The following is a 17,593-nucleotide window of genomic DNA, read 5'->3' as shown; positions in this document are numbered from 1 at the left end:
CGACGCGGCATTTTTGACTTGGTCTTGTATGTGGGCCTGAGAGAGACCGAGAAACTCGGTGAATGAACAAAACTATCGCCAAGAACCTCATGCGCTCGGGAGAGATGAGCCAAATCGCGATTGGACATCTCTCTCGAAGAAGATTAACCTCATCGTGTTGAACTAGGGTTTTCCCGTTAGATAGAGTGCCTTGACATCTGTCAGGACTTCCAGCGGGATCTTGTTCAGACCCCCCGGGTTATCCCGGTTATGCCAATTTTACAGTCAACTCGACAAGAGATCTAGTATTATCTATTAACGGAACATATTACATGCGCTTGGCATGACCTACATGTAGTATCGCTTGCAGCCAGCTGCGTCCTCCTATATACCATGGCAAGACAGCAGCCCTGGCATGGACTTCAAAGCGCGATACAGTTCATCATTCATTCCCACAGTCGCTCCGACTTTACCATTCACTCGATTTCTCGTATCCTCCTTCTGCTGCTAAAAGTCTCGACTGGTGTTCCTTCATGCCGTGTCTGGACAGCAAGCATACAGTGCGCCGCGTTGGCCTCTTCTCTTTGAAGCCCACCGGAGTTGCTGGAGCTTTGCAGCAGGCGAAGTGATAAACGCCAGCAGGCGACGTCACCTTGGCGCGTCACCCGAATCCGAAATTCCCTTTTCGTCCAATCCCAAGCGATTTCACCCGCCAATCAGCGATCGGATCTCGTGGGTCAAACCAAACGAGAAGAACAGAAGATGGTGGCGAACCTGGGGGCGATGGTGGCGGAACTCAAGCGCCTGGCGCCGCGGCTGCGCGACTACGAGCCGGGCGATGAGTCGTGGCAGCAGGTTCGTTAGCCGCTCAATTTTCCTCGTCGCGCGGCGTCTTTGGGGGGCGCTGGACGCCAGAGACCATTGCGTCAATGGCTGTCGGACGCGTGTCGTGGTCTGACGAGGGCATTCTGCTACTCTGCTGGCGTAATCCCACTGGATGCAGGCTGAGAAGAAGGCGCTGGAGGCGCGCGACCAAGTGGAGGCGCTGCTGCGCTCGGCTGAGGGGGTGGCGCAGCTGCGGGGAAGCGGCGCGCTGCAGGACATGAAGAGCCTCGTGCCGGATGTGAGTGTGGCTGCCGGTGGATGCAGGGGGGAGGAAGGGAGTCGAGGAACTGATCTGGTGCTCACGGCTGCATTGCACCAGGTGACGCGCGAGGAGATCGCAGAGCTCAAGGTGTCGGACTTCGTGCTGGGCATGATCTTCGAGAAGCCCTTCGCGGTGTTCGAGCGCGTGTATCGCGGGTTTGGCGCGGAGGTCGGTGGCATCTAGCCCGTTATGTTTTTCGCTACTGGTGTTAGTGGTGGAAACAGCGTGCTGACGGAAGCGTGATGTTTTGCAGTACGCGAAAGAGCTGTCGAGCGAGGCGCGCAAAAGCTCCAACCTCATCAAGTCTTCCTACGTGAGTGGCACCGGCGAAGTCAAAGTTATTATTAATAAGTGCTCATTATTAACATGCGCTCTGTTCCACTGGTGTTACAGGTGTACGGAGAGATTATGTTCTTCCCGTTCGCTGACATCATCCGCTGGGTGGCTCCGTCACTGCCGGAGTTTCCTATCTTCTACGACCTGGTGCGTTGTCCCCATATACGATGGGCGGTGGTGCTTGCTAGGCCTAACTAAGGTGTCGAATTGTTGATTTGTAGGGCTCTGGCACCGGCAAGGCGGTCATCGCGGCCAGTCTGGTGCATCCATTCGACCAGGCCATTGGTATCGAGTTGCTGGAGGTGAGCTAGTATTGCGCAACACATTATCTCGACAATTTATTCTTACACATCTTGTTGTTACACGCAGCCTCTTGTGCACTGCGCAGAAAAACGCAAGGTTGCATTAGAAAAGCTCAAGACCCCGCTGCTGAAGACGGATATCGACTTCGTCACAGGCAGCCTTCTGACCACCAAGTGGGAGGATGGCGACGTCGTGTTCTGTCACGGGACTTGCTTCAATGACAAGTAACTGTGCATATATTTTCATGGCATAGGGCGACGATGCTAACGAATAACGGTGGTGCTTTTGCAGGGAATGGGCTCAGATTTCTCTTGCAGCTGAGAAGCTCAAGCAGGGGGCGTTTTTCATCTCAACGACGCACATCTTGCGTACGGGTCTTTTTGAAGTGGTCAAGAGCGTTAACTTCACGATGAGCTGGGGAACGGCTACCGTCTACATCCACGTACGTCAACACAAAGGTATTTCGTGTGATGCGCGACCGATCTTAAAACTAATTACGTTGGCTTTCTGATCAACAGCGTCGACGCAAGATTGGCCGCTGGGCTGCCCAAATGCTGCGAGGTGGCCACTCTACACGCACCGATCTACTGCAGCAGCAGTCTTCGGACCGACAGAAGGAAGAAGGTCAAGCTACACCAGCTAGAGATGACAACAAGGACGAGTAAGCTGTTCAAATAAAGCTGGAGCGGACATGTACATGCATACTGCATCGAAGCAGTGCCTGAGGGCTCGCGATCGATCTCTTGGTCGATCTGAGCAGAACGAAGGAGGGGACATTCCTGTGGATGGTTTCAGAGGTTCTGACGGCCGAGAAATATGACGACAAGGCGGATGAATATGTTTTCGTTTGGCATTGTTCTGTCTGAACTAGACGTGCACACTGTGTCGTACGAACAGGCCAAGGATGCACTCTCCAATGACGGATGCGACGCTTCTGCAAAGGGTAGCGACCGGAATGGCTCGTGTCGGTTTTCAGCAGTAGATAGCAGTCGATGACAGATCTCGGTGCCGAGTGTGTGTCGGTAGACAGCAAGCGCCCCAGATGCGGCTGAAGTGCTGGCGAAAGGTGCCCGCTTGAATATCACCCACTAGCACCTTCTGACAATGTATTACGAATAACACAGCATAGCATTGAACTGCGTCACCATCGTGCTGCTCGAGTAGAAGCTCACGTTTCACCTGCTATGGAGGGACTCTACCTCGGTGGACAAAACTCTCAGTTGACTGGGTATCTCCACGGCTTTCTGTTACGCTGACGGTTCTCGGTAGTTGGTCTGCTCCGCCGCGTTCTTGAACCTGCAGGTGCAGCAACAGCAGCACAGTCAGCACTGCTACATCATTCCAACGGAGACTGTGAGGCCACGTACACGCCATTGAAGATGCGCGTCATAGAGGCGACCTCCTCGTCCGTGCGCGCCATCTTCTCCACGTTCTGCGCCAGCAGCGCGACGGACGCGTGCAGCTCCATCAGCTGCGCCGCCAGCGCCGCGTACGCCTCCGTCTTCTCCTGGTCCATGGCAGCAGCAGTCTCTCAAATCAACCCGTATTTACACCAGTTCAACCCTTATTTACTATCTGTCCCATATATAGTTTGTACCCATGTGTGAGCGTCAAGTCAGTCGGTTGGTTGCTGGTCATTCGCCGACTCGCCCGCCGCCATGAAGGACGAGGACGACTTCCGCCTGTCCAAGGCCGCCGAGAACCAGTTGGCGCGCACGCTGCGCAATGAGGAGAGCGGGCGCACGCGCCACACGGGCCGCGACGACCGCGCCACGACGGAGCAGGTGCTGGACCCGCGCACGCGCATGATCCTGTACAAGATGCTCAACCACGGCATCGTGACGGAGATCAACGGCTGCCTGAGCACGGGCAAGGAGGCCAACGTGTACCACGCGCGGCTGCCCGACGGCCGCGAGGGCGCCATCAAGGTGTACAAGACGTCCATCCTGGTGTTCAAGGACCGCGAGAAGTACGTCTCGGGCGAGTTCCGCTTCCGCCACGGCTACTCCAAGAGCAACCCGCGCAAGATGGTCAAGCTCTGGGCCGAGAAGGAGATGCGCAACCTGCGGCGCCTGCGCGACGCCGGCATCTTCTGCCCCGCGCCCATCTTGCTGCGCTCGCACGTGCTGCTCATGGACTTCATCGGCCGCGACGGCTGGGCCGCACCGCGCCTCAAGGACGCCAAGATCAGCGACTCCAGGTACCGCGAGTGCTATCTCTACTGCGTCAAGATGATGCGCACCATGTACCAGAAGTGCCGCCTCGTGCACGGCGACCTGAGCGAGTACAACATCCTGTACTACAAGACCAAGCTCTACTTCATCGACGTGTCGCAGTCCGTGGAGCACGAGCACCCGAGCGCCAACGACTTCCTGCGCAAGGACTGCCGCAACATCGCCGACTACTTCCGCAAGACCGGCGCGCTCAACCCCATGACCACGCAGGAGCTCTTCGACTTCGTCACGGACCCGCGAATCGCCGACGAGGACGTGGACGACCACCTCGAGGCCATCCAGCGCGTGATCGCTGAGCGCCCCGTAGAGCGCACGAACGAGGAGCAGGTGGACGAAGCTGTGTTCATGAGCACCTTTATCCCACGCTCGCTGGGTGAAGTGCTGCACTCGGAGCGGGAGCAGCTCGCGTACCAGGAAGGAACGATGGAGAAGTCGCTGGTGACGGCTATTTCCCGTCTCGAGGTAGAGCAGGGATCGGTGCCTGCTCCAGCGATGCAGGGCACGCGTATCATGGATCTCTTGAATGAAGATGATGACGGAGACTCGGATGATGACGAGGAGGACGAAGATGAGGAGGATGACGGCAGCAGCGACGATGAGTCTGATAGCGAGTATGACGACGACGAAGATGATGAAGAGGACTCGCCCTCTGGAACGGTGAAGCTTACAGACGAACAGCGCGCTACGTTCCGTCGAGAAAAGCGCGAAGAGCGCGAAAAGTTCAAGGCTTTGGAGAAGCAGAACAAGAAGGCTCGCAAGCAGGAGACGAAGGATGAAAAGAAGGCCAAGCGGGCGACGAAGATTCCGAAGCACGTCAAGAAGCGCCACAAGAAGCTCGCCCACCAGAAGAAGAAAAAGTAATCTAGCAATAGAGAACGGCAACTTTTGTATAAGATAAATGGCTTGCAGGCGAAGGACGGAGTGCTATTGCGGCTTTGCAGCGTCCGGGGCTTGCCCGAGTTGCTTCAAGTAGTTTGGTTTGCTTAATTTGCAGTAAGTCGAGACATGAAGAGTTAGGGTGCTGGCGCTAGCGAATACAGGAGTACGCTGCGAACTGGGGCGTGGTGGCCTCGGGAATGGTCCAGTCTAGCACGTTGGCTTCACGCGGCGCGTAGATCTTCACTTGCCGGATGTGCGTGTCACGTCCGTTCTGATGCATCGCCAGGATCACAATCTGCAAGAAGAACGTGCGCAGTGGGACCTGCCAAGTAAAAACAGCAAACAATTAGCAACTCCACCACTTGCCGATTGCAACGGCCAGAGCGAACCTGGTCGCTTCCCTCGTCTGAGCACAGCGGAATCGAGATCCAGCCGCTGGGCTCCGCAATGTGCTGCACGTGGATCTCCTTGAGGTCGTGCACGGTGGAGCCGCTGCGGATGGCGATCTTCTTGGGCGTGTAGCTCTCGTCCAGCTTGTAGTCCAGGTACAACGCCACCTCCTTGACGGCCATCTTGCGGGAGAACTGGATGTTGATCAGGTGCGGCTGCACGCCGTCCGACTGCCAGTACGTGTCCATGTTGTCTGTCCGTTGGATGCGCAAAAAGTCATTAGCACCGTCCCAAGCGCGCCAACCCTCGCCAACCTAGCTCGCACGCACTGTCACGCAGCTGGTCCACGCCGTTGCCAGGCTTGGCTGACGAGAGCGACCACACGGCGTCGTCTCCCACCTCGCGCATTCCCTGCTCCTTGTCCGCCATCCCAACGGTCTGATAGCTAGTGACATGGCTACTGTCCCGTTTGATTGGCTGAAGCGCGAACTTAAATAAAGCAATGCGAACTTAAGCAGGACAAGTTGAAGCGCATCTTGCCATTCACCTCACTTTGCATTTTGCGGCGTATCGATAAGGTTAGAGAGATGGATGGAGCGAGCTGCTTCGTGTTTGACGGCACGAGAGACTTCTGCCTCTGGCGAGCGAGGGTGGAGAGCGAGCTGATCTCGCGGGGTCTGCTCGGGTTTGTGCTCGTCCGCGGCTACAACGGCACCCAGGCGTTCGCGTACAAAGGAAAGCAGATGCAGCCGAAACCCCACGAGGCGCTGTCGGATACAGAGGCGCTAGAGAAGGAGAACGAGGCCATAACCTGCTTGCGCCGCTTCCTACACCCGACGGTGGAGGCGCAGATAGCCAACCGGAACGCGTACGAGTGCTGGGCGACACTCTACGCGTTGTATGGGAGCGGGAAGACCACGGACATCAACGACATGTATCGCGCTCTGACCCGCACGTGGTTTGGCGAGAAGAAGGACGAGACCATGGACCGATTCGTCACGCGCTGGAAAATGATGGTGCAGCAGTTCGAGCAGGCCACGGGCGCCGAGCAGGCTGACTCGGTGAAATCTGCCATGTTTGTGGACACCCTGCCTGCGTCGTGGCGGCCCCTTGTGACCAATTGGCAGGGTGCCCGGCCGATCACGCCGTACGCTGAATTGCTTGACAAGGTGTCGGTGGAGGCCAAGCGCAGGAACACGGAGTCGCTTGCCGAGTCTGGCAGGAGCAGGCCAACGAGTTCCTCGCACGCGCCACCGGAACGGGGTGAGCAGCCCAATGGGGCTGACAAATGCTTTTACTGTTTCCGGTCCAACCACTGGTACAGACAATGCAAATACCTGCTGGGCGACATCGAGAAGGGTAAAACACATTCGCAGAGCGCATATTCGTGTACGGTAACGCAAGAACGGACGCCTCATATGGTGGAGATTCTCGAGGCGTTTGTTGCGGAGAGGACTACAAATTCCGCGCATGAGCCGAGCGCAGACCGAAAGCGGGGCCGTGAAGATGACCGCGGTCGAGGCGAGTACGGCCGCCGTAGTCAGTCTCGCCCTGCATTTCAGCGCTCGCAGAGTGTGGCAAGAAGGCGAAGTCCTTCTCGAGGAGGGCGGCCAGGTTTATCCCAGAATGGCTTTCGCGAAGAAGCGCGGTCGGGCAGCGTGTACCGAGGTAATCCACAGGAGCGATCGCGCAGCGTATATCGAGATGATCGACCGGAGCGATCGCAGAGTGTCCATCTCTACGATCGGGCAAGGAGATCGCAGAGCGCGTATCGAAGCGAGCAGGCGTGGCGATCGCGGAGTTCTGCGTGCGGTGAATCGAGTTTCAGCTTCCCTCCGCGGGACGACCAGCGGGGGCGCTCGTTCGAGCGCCGTCTGGCCTTGAAGTAGTAGTATCGGCAGCGCGAAGTGCGTGCATATTATTGTTGGTGAGTCGCAGGAGCTGTGTCGCACGGAGAGTGCGGCGATGGAAGTGGTCAATGTTGATGATTGTTGTTTTCCACCTACTTGTTCTGCTGTTGCCGTTTGGTGTGCTCAGATCTCGTCAGTTAGCGCAAGATGCGAGCACCAAAAGTCGGTGTTCGAGGGCGTCCCGTCCAGCACCCTCGCCACTGCACGTACATGTATCAAACTGCTCTCAAGTTGCTGATCCCGTGCACCGCGCAGATCTCAATGAGGGCTTCTCAAGCAAAGTTGCCGCGGGAAATGGTCCATTCTGGTGCGCTTCAAACTGTGGCTTGTGTGCCACCTGTGTGGTTCAACGGTGTATCACCACATAAACGGAGCGTTTCGCTAGTCAGCGTAGAAAATCGTCTCGCAGTCTTTCTTCGATCCGCGACCAGTCGGCAAGCGGCAAGTAGGCGAGGAGGCGAGCAAGAAGAACGGCCCCGCCCGAAGCAGCAGAGGAAACCGCGGTCCAGCAGCCCCCGCCCCTAACAAGACACCGCCCCCCCCCTCCTGCCCCATCGCAGCCCCGCCACCGACAGCCCCAGAAGAGCAAAAGATATGGAGGGAGCCGCCTCCGCCACCAGCAGCAGCGTGCGCGTATTCGACGGCACGACGGACTTCCGCGTGTGGCGCGCGCGCGTGGAGAACGAGCTCATGCGCTACCACCTGCTGGGCTACGTGATGGTGCGCGGCTACGACGGCAGCCAGCCCTTCACGTTCGACGGGGAGGAAGTGCCGCCCCGGTGCCCCGTGATCCACGTTGACGACGAGCAGGCGGCGGTCGTCAAGGAGGAGGCCCACGGCTGCGCAGTGGCCGCCCAGGAGAGCCGCCTCGGCCGCTGGGAGGTGCTGCGCGAGAGCGCCGACGCCAAGAGCATCCTGCAGCGCTTCCTGCACCCGGACGTCGAGTGCGCGATCCTCAACAAGAACATCTACGACAGCTGGAAGATGCTCTGCGCGCTGTACGGCAACCGCAGCAGCCCCGGCGCGCACGACGTGTTCGAGATGCACCGCGTGCTGCACCACATCCGCCTGGGGGACAAGAAGGGCGAGCCGGTCCGAGAGTTCATCACGAGGTGGGAGATGCTCATGCAGCAGTACGCGCTGTCGACGGGGATCGAGCTCACGGACGGGTTCCGCTCCGTCTCGCTCATGCAGACGCTGCCCAGTGCCTGGAGACCCATGGTCGCCTCGTGGAGAGGCGTCAGACCCTTCGTGCCGTACGCAGAGCTAGTGGAGAAAGTGATCGCCACGCGTGAGCGGTTGCAAACGCAGGCAGAGGCTGCAAGTGCGCCAAACAGCGCAGTACTGACAAGACAAACTAGCAATGCTGGCAGCAGCCCACTCGACGGTCAAGTTGGACAGCTACCAGAAAAGACGGTGGGCAAGTCTGCTGCAGTGAACCCTGTGACCCAAAGTAAGACCAAGCCTGTAGAGACGGCAGTCGAAGAGCCTGCGAACAAGCCAGCGGAAGGATTGGCTAGCAAACCCGCAAGCAAACACGAGGATAAGCCGGCTGAGAAGCGTGCAGCAGAGGCGCCTAGCACTGAGAAAGTATCCAAGACAAGCAAACCAGTCCCACCACCCATTGATACGGCGGACAACACAGTGGATCTAACGAGCGGAGAAGTGTCTACGACTTCCTCCACCGGCGAAAACAAAGCCTTGAGCAGCACTCGTTCACACAGTACCACGAAGAAGTCATCAGTGGAGCAATCGGATAAAGCTAAAACCCGGTCGTCGAAGGACGACAGCAAGCGCGAGAAGAACGACACCTACGAGAAACGTAGCCGCTACGACAAGCAAGACATGGAGCGGGGCTACGACAATTGCGCGTCCTACAGCCGCTACGACAGATCCCCGCGCAAGTCCTACAACAAATACGACAAGAGGTACGACAACGAGAGCAACAAGTATAGCGGACCGGTGTCGTGCTTCTACTGTCTGAAAGTGGGTCACCACATGAAGCGCTGCTGGTACCTGAAGGCGGACATCGAGAACGGCACGACCCACGACACACACAAGAAGTTCTCGTGCGCCGTGACAATCGATCGGAACCAGTACATGGTCCACTGCCTGGAGGCATACATCGACGAGGAGAACCGAACTCGCGCCGGGACGACAGCGCAGCGCAGCCACGGCGACTACGAAGTGGTGGAGAGTGTGGGGCGTCTCTACAGCCCCCAGAACCAGACCTTCGTGCCGCCACCGCCGCCAGGAGAGCCCCCTTCGTACGCGTTCCGCGACCAGCAGCAGTCCTCCTCGGCGTTGTCTCCCAACTTCCGCAAGCGCTCGCACAGCGTGTTCCAGCCGGCAGAGGGGCGCCTGTCGTCTCGAGACCCGCGGCTCAACCGGTCGCGCAGCATGTATCGCGGCGCGGAGGGCGGCGATGATTTTTCACCGCGGAAACGCTCGCGCGCGCCGTCCTTCGACCTGCAACAACAGCAAGCCTATTACTGAAGCGTCCACCTGTCCAGTTGTCCACCTCACGACGCGCGACTGCCGAGATGGCTTCACCTCAGATTTCTCAGATGCGTTGTTCGCTGTGATTGGGTAATAAATATCGTACTTATTCGTGCACCCGCGGTAGCGTCTGTTTGGGCTGACACGAGGGGGCCTTCGCCATTTACCAGGCGCGAGAGAAAGGAGCGGAGCTGTCGAGCGAGCGACGCGGCGACGGCGCGATCCGGAAGTGGCAGCCAGCAGCGAGCGAGCGGGCGGGGAATCTCCGCGGCGGACGACGACACAGCGCTCGACTGCGGGGGGCCGGCCTCTCGCGTCCAGTATGAAAAAGAATACGCTATGGCGGTGAGTGACGTGTGACGACCTGATTCAGTTTAGGCTAGTGTTAAAGCGACAGGGGGCGGCAAGAGAGTGCTAACTGACTAACGCGAGGTGTTGCCTGTTGCCGTCATGTGGCTGCTCAGAAGCAACAGCGCCATGCCTGCCAGCGACAAGGGCGGCGGTAGTACCACCACCACCACCACAGCAACAACAACAGCAGCAACAGCAACAGCAACTGCCACGACCGCCGCCACTAGCACTGCCAGCAATGCCACGTCCCTAAGCAGCAGCAGAGGCAGCAGAGGCAGCCGCACCAGCCGCCGCAGCACGGGCAGCGCCACGCCCGAGGGCGACGACAAGCTGCCGCCCGGCTGGACGCGCAAGGAGAGCAAGTCGCAGAAGGGCCGCTACTACTTCATCTCGCCCGCGGGCAAGACGCAGTGGGTGCCGCCGCCCTCCAAGAGCTCGGCCGCCAAGGTCAAGAAGACGTTCAACTGGATGAGCGAGGTGGAAATCTGCTTCCAGGAGGGCCGCCTGGGCGTGAGTTTGCGCGAGGTGCACCAGATGGAGACCATCCTGTACCCGCAGTTCCAGGCCGAGGTGGACGACCTGCCCAAGATCAACGGCAAGGCCGGCCCCGCCGAGCTGCACAACTGGAGCGTCAAGCCGCACAAGCGCCTGACCATCGGCATGCGCGTCATCGCCATCGAGGACGTGTCGCTCGCGGGGCTCACGTACAAGGAGGTGGTGGCCAAGCTCAAGAGCGCGTCCAGGCCCGTGCGCATCAAGTTCGCCGATGTGCATAAGGGCACGGTGGAGGAGAACGGCGGACGCAAGTCCGACGGGGAGAAGGCGGGCAACGGCGCGGCCAATGAGCCCGGCGGATCCAGTTACGCCCAGTCGTCGGCCTACATGCTGCAGAAGCAGGAGTACACGCGCGTGCTCGTGACAGGAGAGCTGCACACGGAGATGTGGACCATCGAGAACAAGAAGATGTTGCGGTCGCTCACGCGCATGCAACACAAGTGGAGCACCGTGTCGAGCGAGTTCGATATGCTGAACACGAGGAGGCGGGAGCTCCGGAAAGAGAACGAGGCGCTCAAGAACGACAAGGAGAAGTACGAAGTCATGATGAAGAACCTCAAGCTGCAGGCGACGTACGCGATGGAAAACCCCGAACTCGTGCGGGCCAATGAACTGGCCAAGCGGAATACAGAGCTAAACGATGATATCTCGAAGATGAGCTCTGGTAACAAAAGACTCAGAAAGGAGAGGGACGCGCTGCAGACACAGCTAGATGAACTGGAGAAGCAGCTCGCGAAAGTGGAGCAGAAAGCCAAAGATGAGGATGAAGATCGCGTGCCGGAGGAGGACATCTTTGGCATTGAACCTACTGCCTCGCCGAGGGAACAACTGTCGGCACTGAAGAAGAAGAGGCGTGGCCTTGAGGATGAATTGAACAAGGAGCAGCGCAAGGCCAACAAAGTGCAGAAAGAGATGGAGCAGCTTACCAAGCACTACGCTAGCCTCGGAAATGAAGAACCGTCACTCAGCTCCTCGACCTCCTCCTCGTCATCCTCCCACCAGCAAAGTGATGGTAAGGAAAAGAATTCACTCGGGTCGAGTGGTATTCGTGAAAAAGGCAGCAGCAGTAATGGAACTAGCAAACCCAAATCGGAGTTTGCTGAGCTTGAAGCAAAGATTTTGGAGTTGCGTAAGAAGCAGCGCTCCGTCGTGGACACCTTGTCCAAAGCGGCGCAGTCAGGTGATCACAAGTTGGCGAAGGAGTGCCAGCGACGGCGCCAAAAAATCAAAGAGGAGCTCAAGGAGGCACAGGACGAGCTGCACCGGCTTAAAAATCCGAGCAAGGTGGGGGCACCATCCTCACGAACGGAATCGAGTCGCAACCAAAAGCCTTCAACTGCGACGTCAACCGAATCGAGCCGCCAGCGCTCGTCGTCATCTTCAAAGAAGTCGAGGCGTTCGGGGTCGATTAGCAAGGACAACTCGAGTCCGTCTACCCCAGACACAAGCGCTGACATGACTTCGGCGACCGCTAGCTCACGCGCAGGGAAGATGCCGATGCTGAGTGGGTTCTTAGACAAGGGCCCTACAGAATGGGCCGACCGAGGCATTATCAGCGGCATGAAGACGATGCGAGGAGCGCGCGAACGTTGGTGCGTTATCACAGCAGATGGGTTCCTCAAATACTACAAGCGTCGTGGTGATTCTGTCGTGCGTGGTGAGATTAACCTCGCCGACAAGAGTTTCGAGGTCGTCTGCGAGGACTTGCGCTATGGCAAGGAGTTTGTGCTGAGTACGGACGAGCAGCAGTCGCACTTCTTCACCAAGAGCCCGCAGGAGCTGAACAACTGGGTAAAGACTCTGCGCGCTGCGAATGCCTATTTACTCAACGCTGCCGCTCCGCCGCTGCCTCCGCCTCGGTCGACGCGTGGTGACTCGGACAAGAGAGCTATCACCCGCAGCGACAGCAAGCAAGCGAAGGAGTTCAACCTCGACGGGTTGGAAGACTCCTTGCCCGAAGAGGACGAGCAGTTTTATGGGCGTGCTACCCTGGGTTTCTAAGAAATGGTGGCTGTGGTCTCTTAGTGCTGGCACTAAATGTAATGACTGGTTGTTATGTCCGTTGCTGTTGTGTGTTGTGATCTCCGCGTGGGTCGCATGCCATACCTGCCGAGGGGAGAGCTGCAGCTTTCGGTTTTGGCGGGCCGTATGGCATACAGCCGCAGCAATTAGTTCCTCCGCAATATGGTCATCCCCCCCCCCGCAGTATGGCAACGAAGGGATGTTGCTGTACATCTGTCATGTACTACGTAGTAGAAGCTAAAACTTCACCATAGCGACTATTACGGTGTAAAACGTCAATAGGGCCACTTGCAATGTGCATGTACAGCGGATACCCCTCCCCCCCCAGCATTCGCCACAACGAAGTGGTGGAAACGATTTCGAACACTGACTCGCCTTGTCTTTCGGTGCTTGACAGATGAAGTTGCTGCTGGATGGACAAGAACGCAACAGCAAGACACATGAGGAAGTTTTCTAGCAGCAGTTGTCGACCGTTGTTTCCGGAGAGGCTGTGCGAGATTGCCGTAAAGAGAGCTCATTGCAGTTACTTACAACACCAGCTTCTCCGAGCCCCAACAAGCCGCGAAGCGAGATATGGCAGAAATCAACGTGATCCGACATATTCAGCGAAAATATCTCCTGAATACCAGCGGCTTGTCGTGTCGTCCTGTGCCTCGTTGAGCTCTTGAAAATCGAAGAGCTCAACGAGGCACAGGACGACACGACAACTGTAGCTCACAGGAGCTGATGCTTGAGTGAGTTCTGAGACTAGACCGTGCCGCATTGGACCAGGTGCCCACGACGCATTACGCAACTCAAACATCTTCGCTTAGAGCTCAACAAATTCCAACTGCTGCTTCTTGCTAGAGTTTCACGTAAAACAGCACGGCGAACGAGTAAGATTCAAACCACATGAAATGCATTTTCTTCCGCATTAGCTGTCCCCAGTACAGGTTTGACGAAGCGCGGCTACATTGTCGACGTGTTTGCTTCGACCTGTGCAGAAGAAGCCGTCTTCGCTAGAGTTATCCTCTTGAAGCGACTCTGGAGGTGTTGGTCTTGTAGCTCTTTATCACAGCTAGTCTCCGTACACGAACGGACATCGACCCTGGCCCTTCCGTCGACGACTGCTGCTACGAAATACGAAAGTGAGAAACAAAAGCTTTCTACAGCACAAAGTATTTGTTGCGCTCTTCCTCGCTTGCAGCCGAAGACGCCGCACCCCGGTTATCCTGGTGGCCAGGGTACCAGTGAGAACCCTCCACACTGTTGTTGCCTGACCGACGGTTTGTGAATCCATCTTCGCTGGTCTTGCGACTGCGATGGGAATTCCGGTTGCCATAGCGGTACCACGAAGTCGTGCCGGCAGGGCGATTGCCATCACCAACGTCATGCACCACACGCGAGCTCAGTGTCTTGGTGAACTGCTGCAATGCCAACGCGCTGTCTTGCATTTGCTTCGGTTCCTCGCCAGTGGCACCGATCGTATCTGTGTTTCTGCGTGGAGCGGTTCCCCGACGACGACTCTTGGTCATTGAAACCATGTCAGGCTTCTCGACTGGGGCTGCCGCCTCCTCCTCTTCAGGTTTGTCAACCTTGTGAACCATTTCGTAGAACAGACCGCCCTTCTGCACCAGAGCATCGTAGCGACCTTCTTCCGCAACACGTCCAGTGTTCAACACCAGAATCTGATCGGCGTTAAGGGCCGTAGACAATCGGTGCGTCACCGAGATAATCGTCATGTTCATCTTGCTCGAAAGACGCTCCAAAGTTGACACGATCGACGCTTCAGTCTCCGGGTCCAAAGCACTAGTGGCTTCGTCGAGAAGCAGGATACTTGGGCGACGGCACAGAGCACGCGCCAAACAGATACGCTGTGCCTGGCCACCACTCAAGTTGCACGTGGCGTGTTGCCCCACCACCGTCTCGAAACCATCCTTGAGATTGGCGATAAAGTGGCACTCCGCAAGGCGTGCAGCCTCTTCACAATCAGCATTGGAGGCATTGATGTTACCGTAGCGAATGTTATCGAAGATAGTACCGTTCAGAATACCGCCATCCTGGAACACGACGGCGGTCTGGTCCATGAACGACTTCTTGGAGAAGTTGAAAATGTCATGGCCATCTAGACGAATGCAACCGCCATCGGCGTCCTGGAACTGCATCAAGCACGCAAGAAGCGTACTCTTACCACAACCAGAGGGGCCAACCACGCAAGTGTACGAGCCACGTGGGATGGTGGCAGTCAGCTCATTCAGGATGTAGTTCTCCGACGCCTTGTCGTACTTGAACACAAGCTTTTCAACGCGCAGGTCCTGCTGCATCTTGGGGAGTGGTGGCATGTCCTTGTCGCCGTCATCTTCGCTGCTAGACGATCCGAGTCCAACAATAACGTCATCGACACGCTGCAGACTACTGGCATTACCAATGGCCACACGCATAAATCCACCAAGGACCGTAACGGGGTTCGAAACACGACTCAGCAGCGTGATGAATCCGAAAAACTCGCCCGATGACAGCTCATGGTGCCACACCTTCATCGCCAAGGAGGCCGTCATGATAGCCACGAAAATGTACATGGCCGACTCGATGTAAATCTGCACAATACTCGACCAGAAATCCTTCGAGAACTGACTCTTGCGCAACGCACCACACGTCTTCTTGAAGCGCGTGATAAGAGGGTCCTGGATGGCGTACGCGCGCACCACCTTCTCACACCCGACGGCGTTCTGGAATTCAGCAGCGACGTACGCGTTCCTAGAACCGAACTCCTTCGACCGCTGCGCCGCGAAGCCCTGCGGCCCACTGGACAGCAGCACGGCAGTAAATGCGAACGACATGACACCAATGCTGACGTCCATGTACAGCGCGTAGCCGAAGCCAAAGACTACAGCCACGAGCGGGTTCAAGAGGTTCCAGAACACGGCCTGCCACAGCGAGTTGACGCGCGCAACGTCGCTCGAGAAGAGGTTGTTGAGGTCGCCCTCGGAGCGCTCGGCAAAGAACTGCGTGTCCTGGCGCAGGATGATGTTGAGCAGCGCCGACTGCATGGACTCGGTGGCCTTGGAGATCATCTTGGACTGGAAGTAGCCGACGGCGTAGTCGCCCAGCACGAAGGGCACGCAGAGCGCGAGCACGCCCACGACGCCGAACTTGAGCGTGGTCTCGTTGGGGTCGCCCGAGTCGAGCGTGTCGAAGGCGTCCGAGAGCTTGGCCAGGAAGATGGCGAGCGCCGGGCTCACGGACGCGTTGATGCAGACGACGAAGAAGCAGAAGATGAGGTCGGCCATCTGGTTGGACCAGTGCCAGAGCGTGCTGCGCACCACGTCCGTGATGCCGTAGGCCAGCGTGGACGAGGACGCGTCGATGTCGCGCAGGTGCGAGAGGAACTCGGTGGCCGAGAGGTTGGGCGGGCGGTAGTGCAGCGCGCGCTCGAGGAAGTTCATGAGCTCGTCGCGCGTCATGTCTCCCTCGTCGCGGCCGCAGATGATGACGAGGTCGGTCTCCATCATCTCGATGGCCATGGCCGAGATGCCCGGGATGCGCGCGAGCGACGCGCGCAGCGACTCGATGCTCACGCGGATGTGGTCGCCGTTGGTGCGGAACTTGTGCAGCTTCTTGGAGAAGGTGCGCGCGCGCGGCTTGAGGATCAGGCGCAGCGCCACGATGGTGAGGTAGCCCAGGCACAGCCAGTACTCCTTCTCGCCCATGACGTAGCGCGCGCCGAGGATGACGACCATGGCCAGCAGACAGAGCAGGTCGGCGATGTTCGAGTGCGAGCGGAAGAGCGCGAGCCGCAGCCCGAGCACGCGGATGACCATGTCGATGAAGTAGCAGAGCATGAGCCCCGACGAGAAGAGGCGCGAGGCCTTGGCCGCCACCTCGTCGTGGAACGTGGCCTTCTGCGTGAACGAGATGGTCAGCACCTGCACGAAGAAGTCCAGGAACAGCGCGAACGTCTCCGAGTAGTGCCACTTGCGCGAGTCGATCACGCGCAGGTAGAACAGGCGGTGCCCGTTGCCCGGCGCGCTGGCCGCGCCCTTGATGGTGCGCGGGTCCGACGCGTCCGGCAGCGGGCCGCCGATCTTGACGAAGCCGCCGCCGCTGTCGGGCGGGCCGCGCTCGAAGTCGGTGGCCTCGCTGCTCATGTCCAGCGCGGCGGAGTGCGCGGGCGTCTGCGAGGGCTCGAAGGCGGCGGCCTTGCGCTGCATGCACGGGCCGAGCGAAGGAGGCGAATGCGACTGCGCCGGTCACTTGGCCTCACTATGGGAACTGACTTATGCCAGCTAACTTTTACAAAAGCCTACTTTAGGCGCATCACAGGTCCTAAGGGAGGCGCAACAGATGGCGAAACGCCAGCGAACTGGATCTCCCCCCTGACTCGATTTTCGGAGCGGAGCTGCTGTCATCTTTGGGAAGCTGACATGTGCATGTACTGTACATGCACGGCACCCGCGCCGCTCGCTATACATGTCATGCAGGTGAATGCCATCCTGGACTTGTCGTCGCGGCGGCTCGTTTGAACGGCAGCGCTAGCCAAGGTGTCGGTCGCCCTGTGCGCGTGGTGCCCCCCGAAACGGGCTCTAAACGATGAGAATGGCTGCCTCCTGGCTATGCATTCGCACCCATGTTGTGTGGCGCCTGGTCTCTGCGGGATCCGCTCTATTAATGCTTCATGCCATTGTGCGTGCGTTGTCGCTGGCAACAACACGCAGGAAGCCCCGACTTCGCTTTGCTGAGACGCGACGACGTGACCGGCGGCACAGAGAGCGCGGGAGTATCCGACGGGCGAGTCGATCGCACGCAGGGTCAACCACGCCGCAGCCTGTCGCCGCCCACTCGCTCGCAAAGGCTGCAGTGCTGCAAGTGGCGCCACTGCTCTGAAATGAAGACGTGCGTGCATGCATTGCATTGCACAGCAGTCCTGTTGGAAGGTATCATGAGTGGACGCAACTCAGATGACTTGACGCTGGAGGGCTCCATCCGCCCCCAAGTCCACTCTGCTAGGA

At 58.2% G+C, this 17,593-nt stretch overlaps 7 protein-coding genes across 7 annotated transcripts; 5 read left to right on the top strand and 2 right to left on the bottom strand.

The window, feature by feature from the left end:
* Positions 1-741: 741 nt before the first annotated feature.
* Positions 742-2,430, top strand: IUM83_16133 (uncharacterized protein; the record flags this gene model as incomplete). The annotated part of the gene is made up of 9 exons (XM_067940995.1): positions 742-834; positions 983-1,102; positions 1,184-1,294; positions 1,380-1,439; positions 1,520-1,609; positions 1,684-1,764; positions 1,832-1,989; positions 2,057-2,195; positions 2,284-2,430. 9 exons carry the CDS (start codon positions 742-744, stop codon positions 2,428-2,430), a joined length of 999 nt encoding a protein of 332 aa, XP_067785434.1.
* Positions 2,431-3,423: 993 nt separating this feature from the next.
* Positions 3,424-4,860, top strand: IUM83_16132 (Atypical/RIO/RIO1 protein kinase; the record flags this gene model as incomplete). Its single annotated transcript, XM_067940994.1, has 1 exon — positions 3,424-4,860. One exon carries the CDS (start codon positions 3,424-3,426, stop codon positions 4,858-4,860), a length of 1,437 nt encoding a protein of 478 aa, XP_067785468.1.
* A 166-nt stretch (positions 4,861-5,026) lies between these two features.
* On the bottom strand, positions 5,027-5,697 carry IUM83_16131 (Anaphase-promoting complex subunit 10; the record flags this gene model as incomplete). The annotated part of the gene is made up of 3 exons (XM_067940993.1): positions 5,027-5,200; positions 5,268-5,521; positions 5,598-5,697. The coding sequence occupies 3 exons, from the start codon at positions 5,695-5,697 to the stop codon at positions 5,027-5,029; spliced, it is 528 nt and encodes a 175-aa protein (XP_067785432.1).
* A 158-nt stretch (positions 5,698-5,855) lies between these two features.
* On the top strand, positions 5,856-7,319 carry IUM83_16130 (uncharacterized protein; the record flags this gene model as incomplete). Its single annotated transcript, XM_067940992.1, has 2 exons — positions 5,856-6,657; positions 7,306-7,319. 2 exons carry the CDS (start codon positions 5,856-5,858, stop codon positions 7,317-7,319), a joined length of 816 nt encoding a protein of 271 aa, XP_067785433.1.
* Positions 7,320-7,772: 453 nt separating this feature from the next.
* Positions 7,773-9,674, top strand: IUM83_16129 (uncharacterized protein; the record flags this gene model as incomplete). The annotated part of the gene is made up of 1 exon (XM_067940991.1): positions 7,773-9,674. The coding sequence occupies one exon, from the start codon at positions 7,773-7,775 to the stop codon at positions 9,672-9,674; it is 1,902 nt and encodes a 633-aa protein (XP_067785493.1).
* Positions 9,675-9,999: 325 nt separating this feature from the next.
* IUM83_16128 (uncharacterized protein) lies at positions 10,000-12,584 on the top strand (the record flags this gene model as incomplete). The annotated part of the gene is made up of 2 exons (XM_067940990.1): positions 10,000-10,022; positions 10,142-12,584. 2 exons carry the CDS (start codon positions 10,000-10,002, stop codon positions 12,582-12,584), a joined length of 2,466 nt encoding a protein of 821 aa, XP_067785492.1.
* Positions 12,585-13,750: 1,166 nt separating this feature from the next.
* Positions 13,751-16,795, bottom strand: IUM83_16127 (ATP-binding Cassette (ABC) Superfamily; the record flags this gene model as incomplete). Its single annotated transcript, XM_067940989.1, has 2 exons — positions 13,751-14,212; positions 14,504-16,795. The coding sequence occupies 2 exons, from the start codon at positions 16,793-16,795 to the stop codon at positions 13,751-13,753; spliced, it is 2,754 nt and encodes a 917-aa protein (XP_067785489.1).
* Positions 16,796-17,593: the final 798 nt, after the last annotated feature.

Source organism: Phytophthora cinnamomi (assembly GCF_018691715.1).
Source record: "Phytophthora cinnamomi strain GKB4 chromosome Unknown Contig80, whole genome shotgun sequence".
Taxonomy (NCBI): Eukaryota; Oomycota; class Peronosporomycetes; order Peronosporales; family Peronosporaceae; genus Phytophthora; species Phytophthora cinnamomi.
Note: the sequence above shows the minus strand (reverse complement) of the source record. Positions and strands in the feature narration are given on the sequence as shown.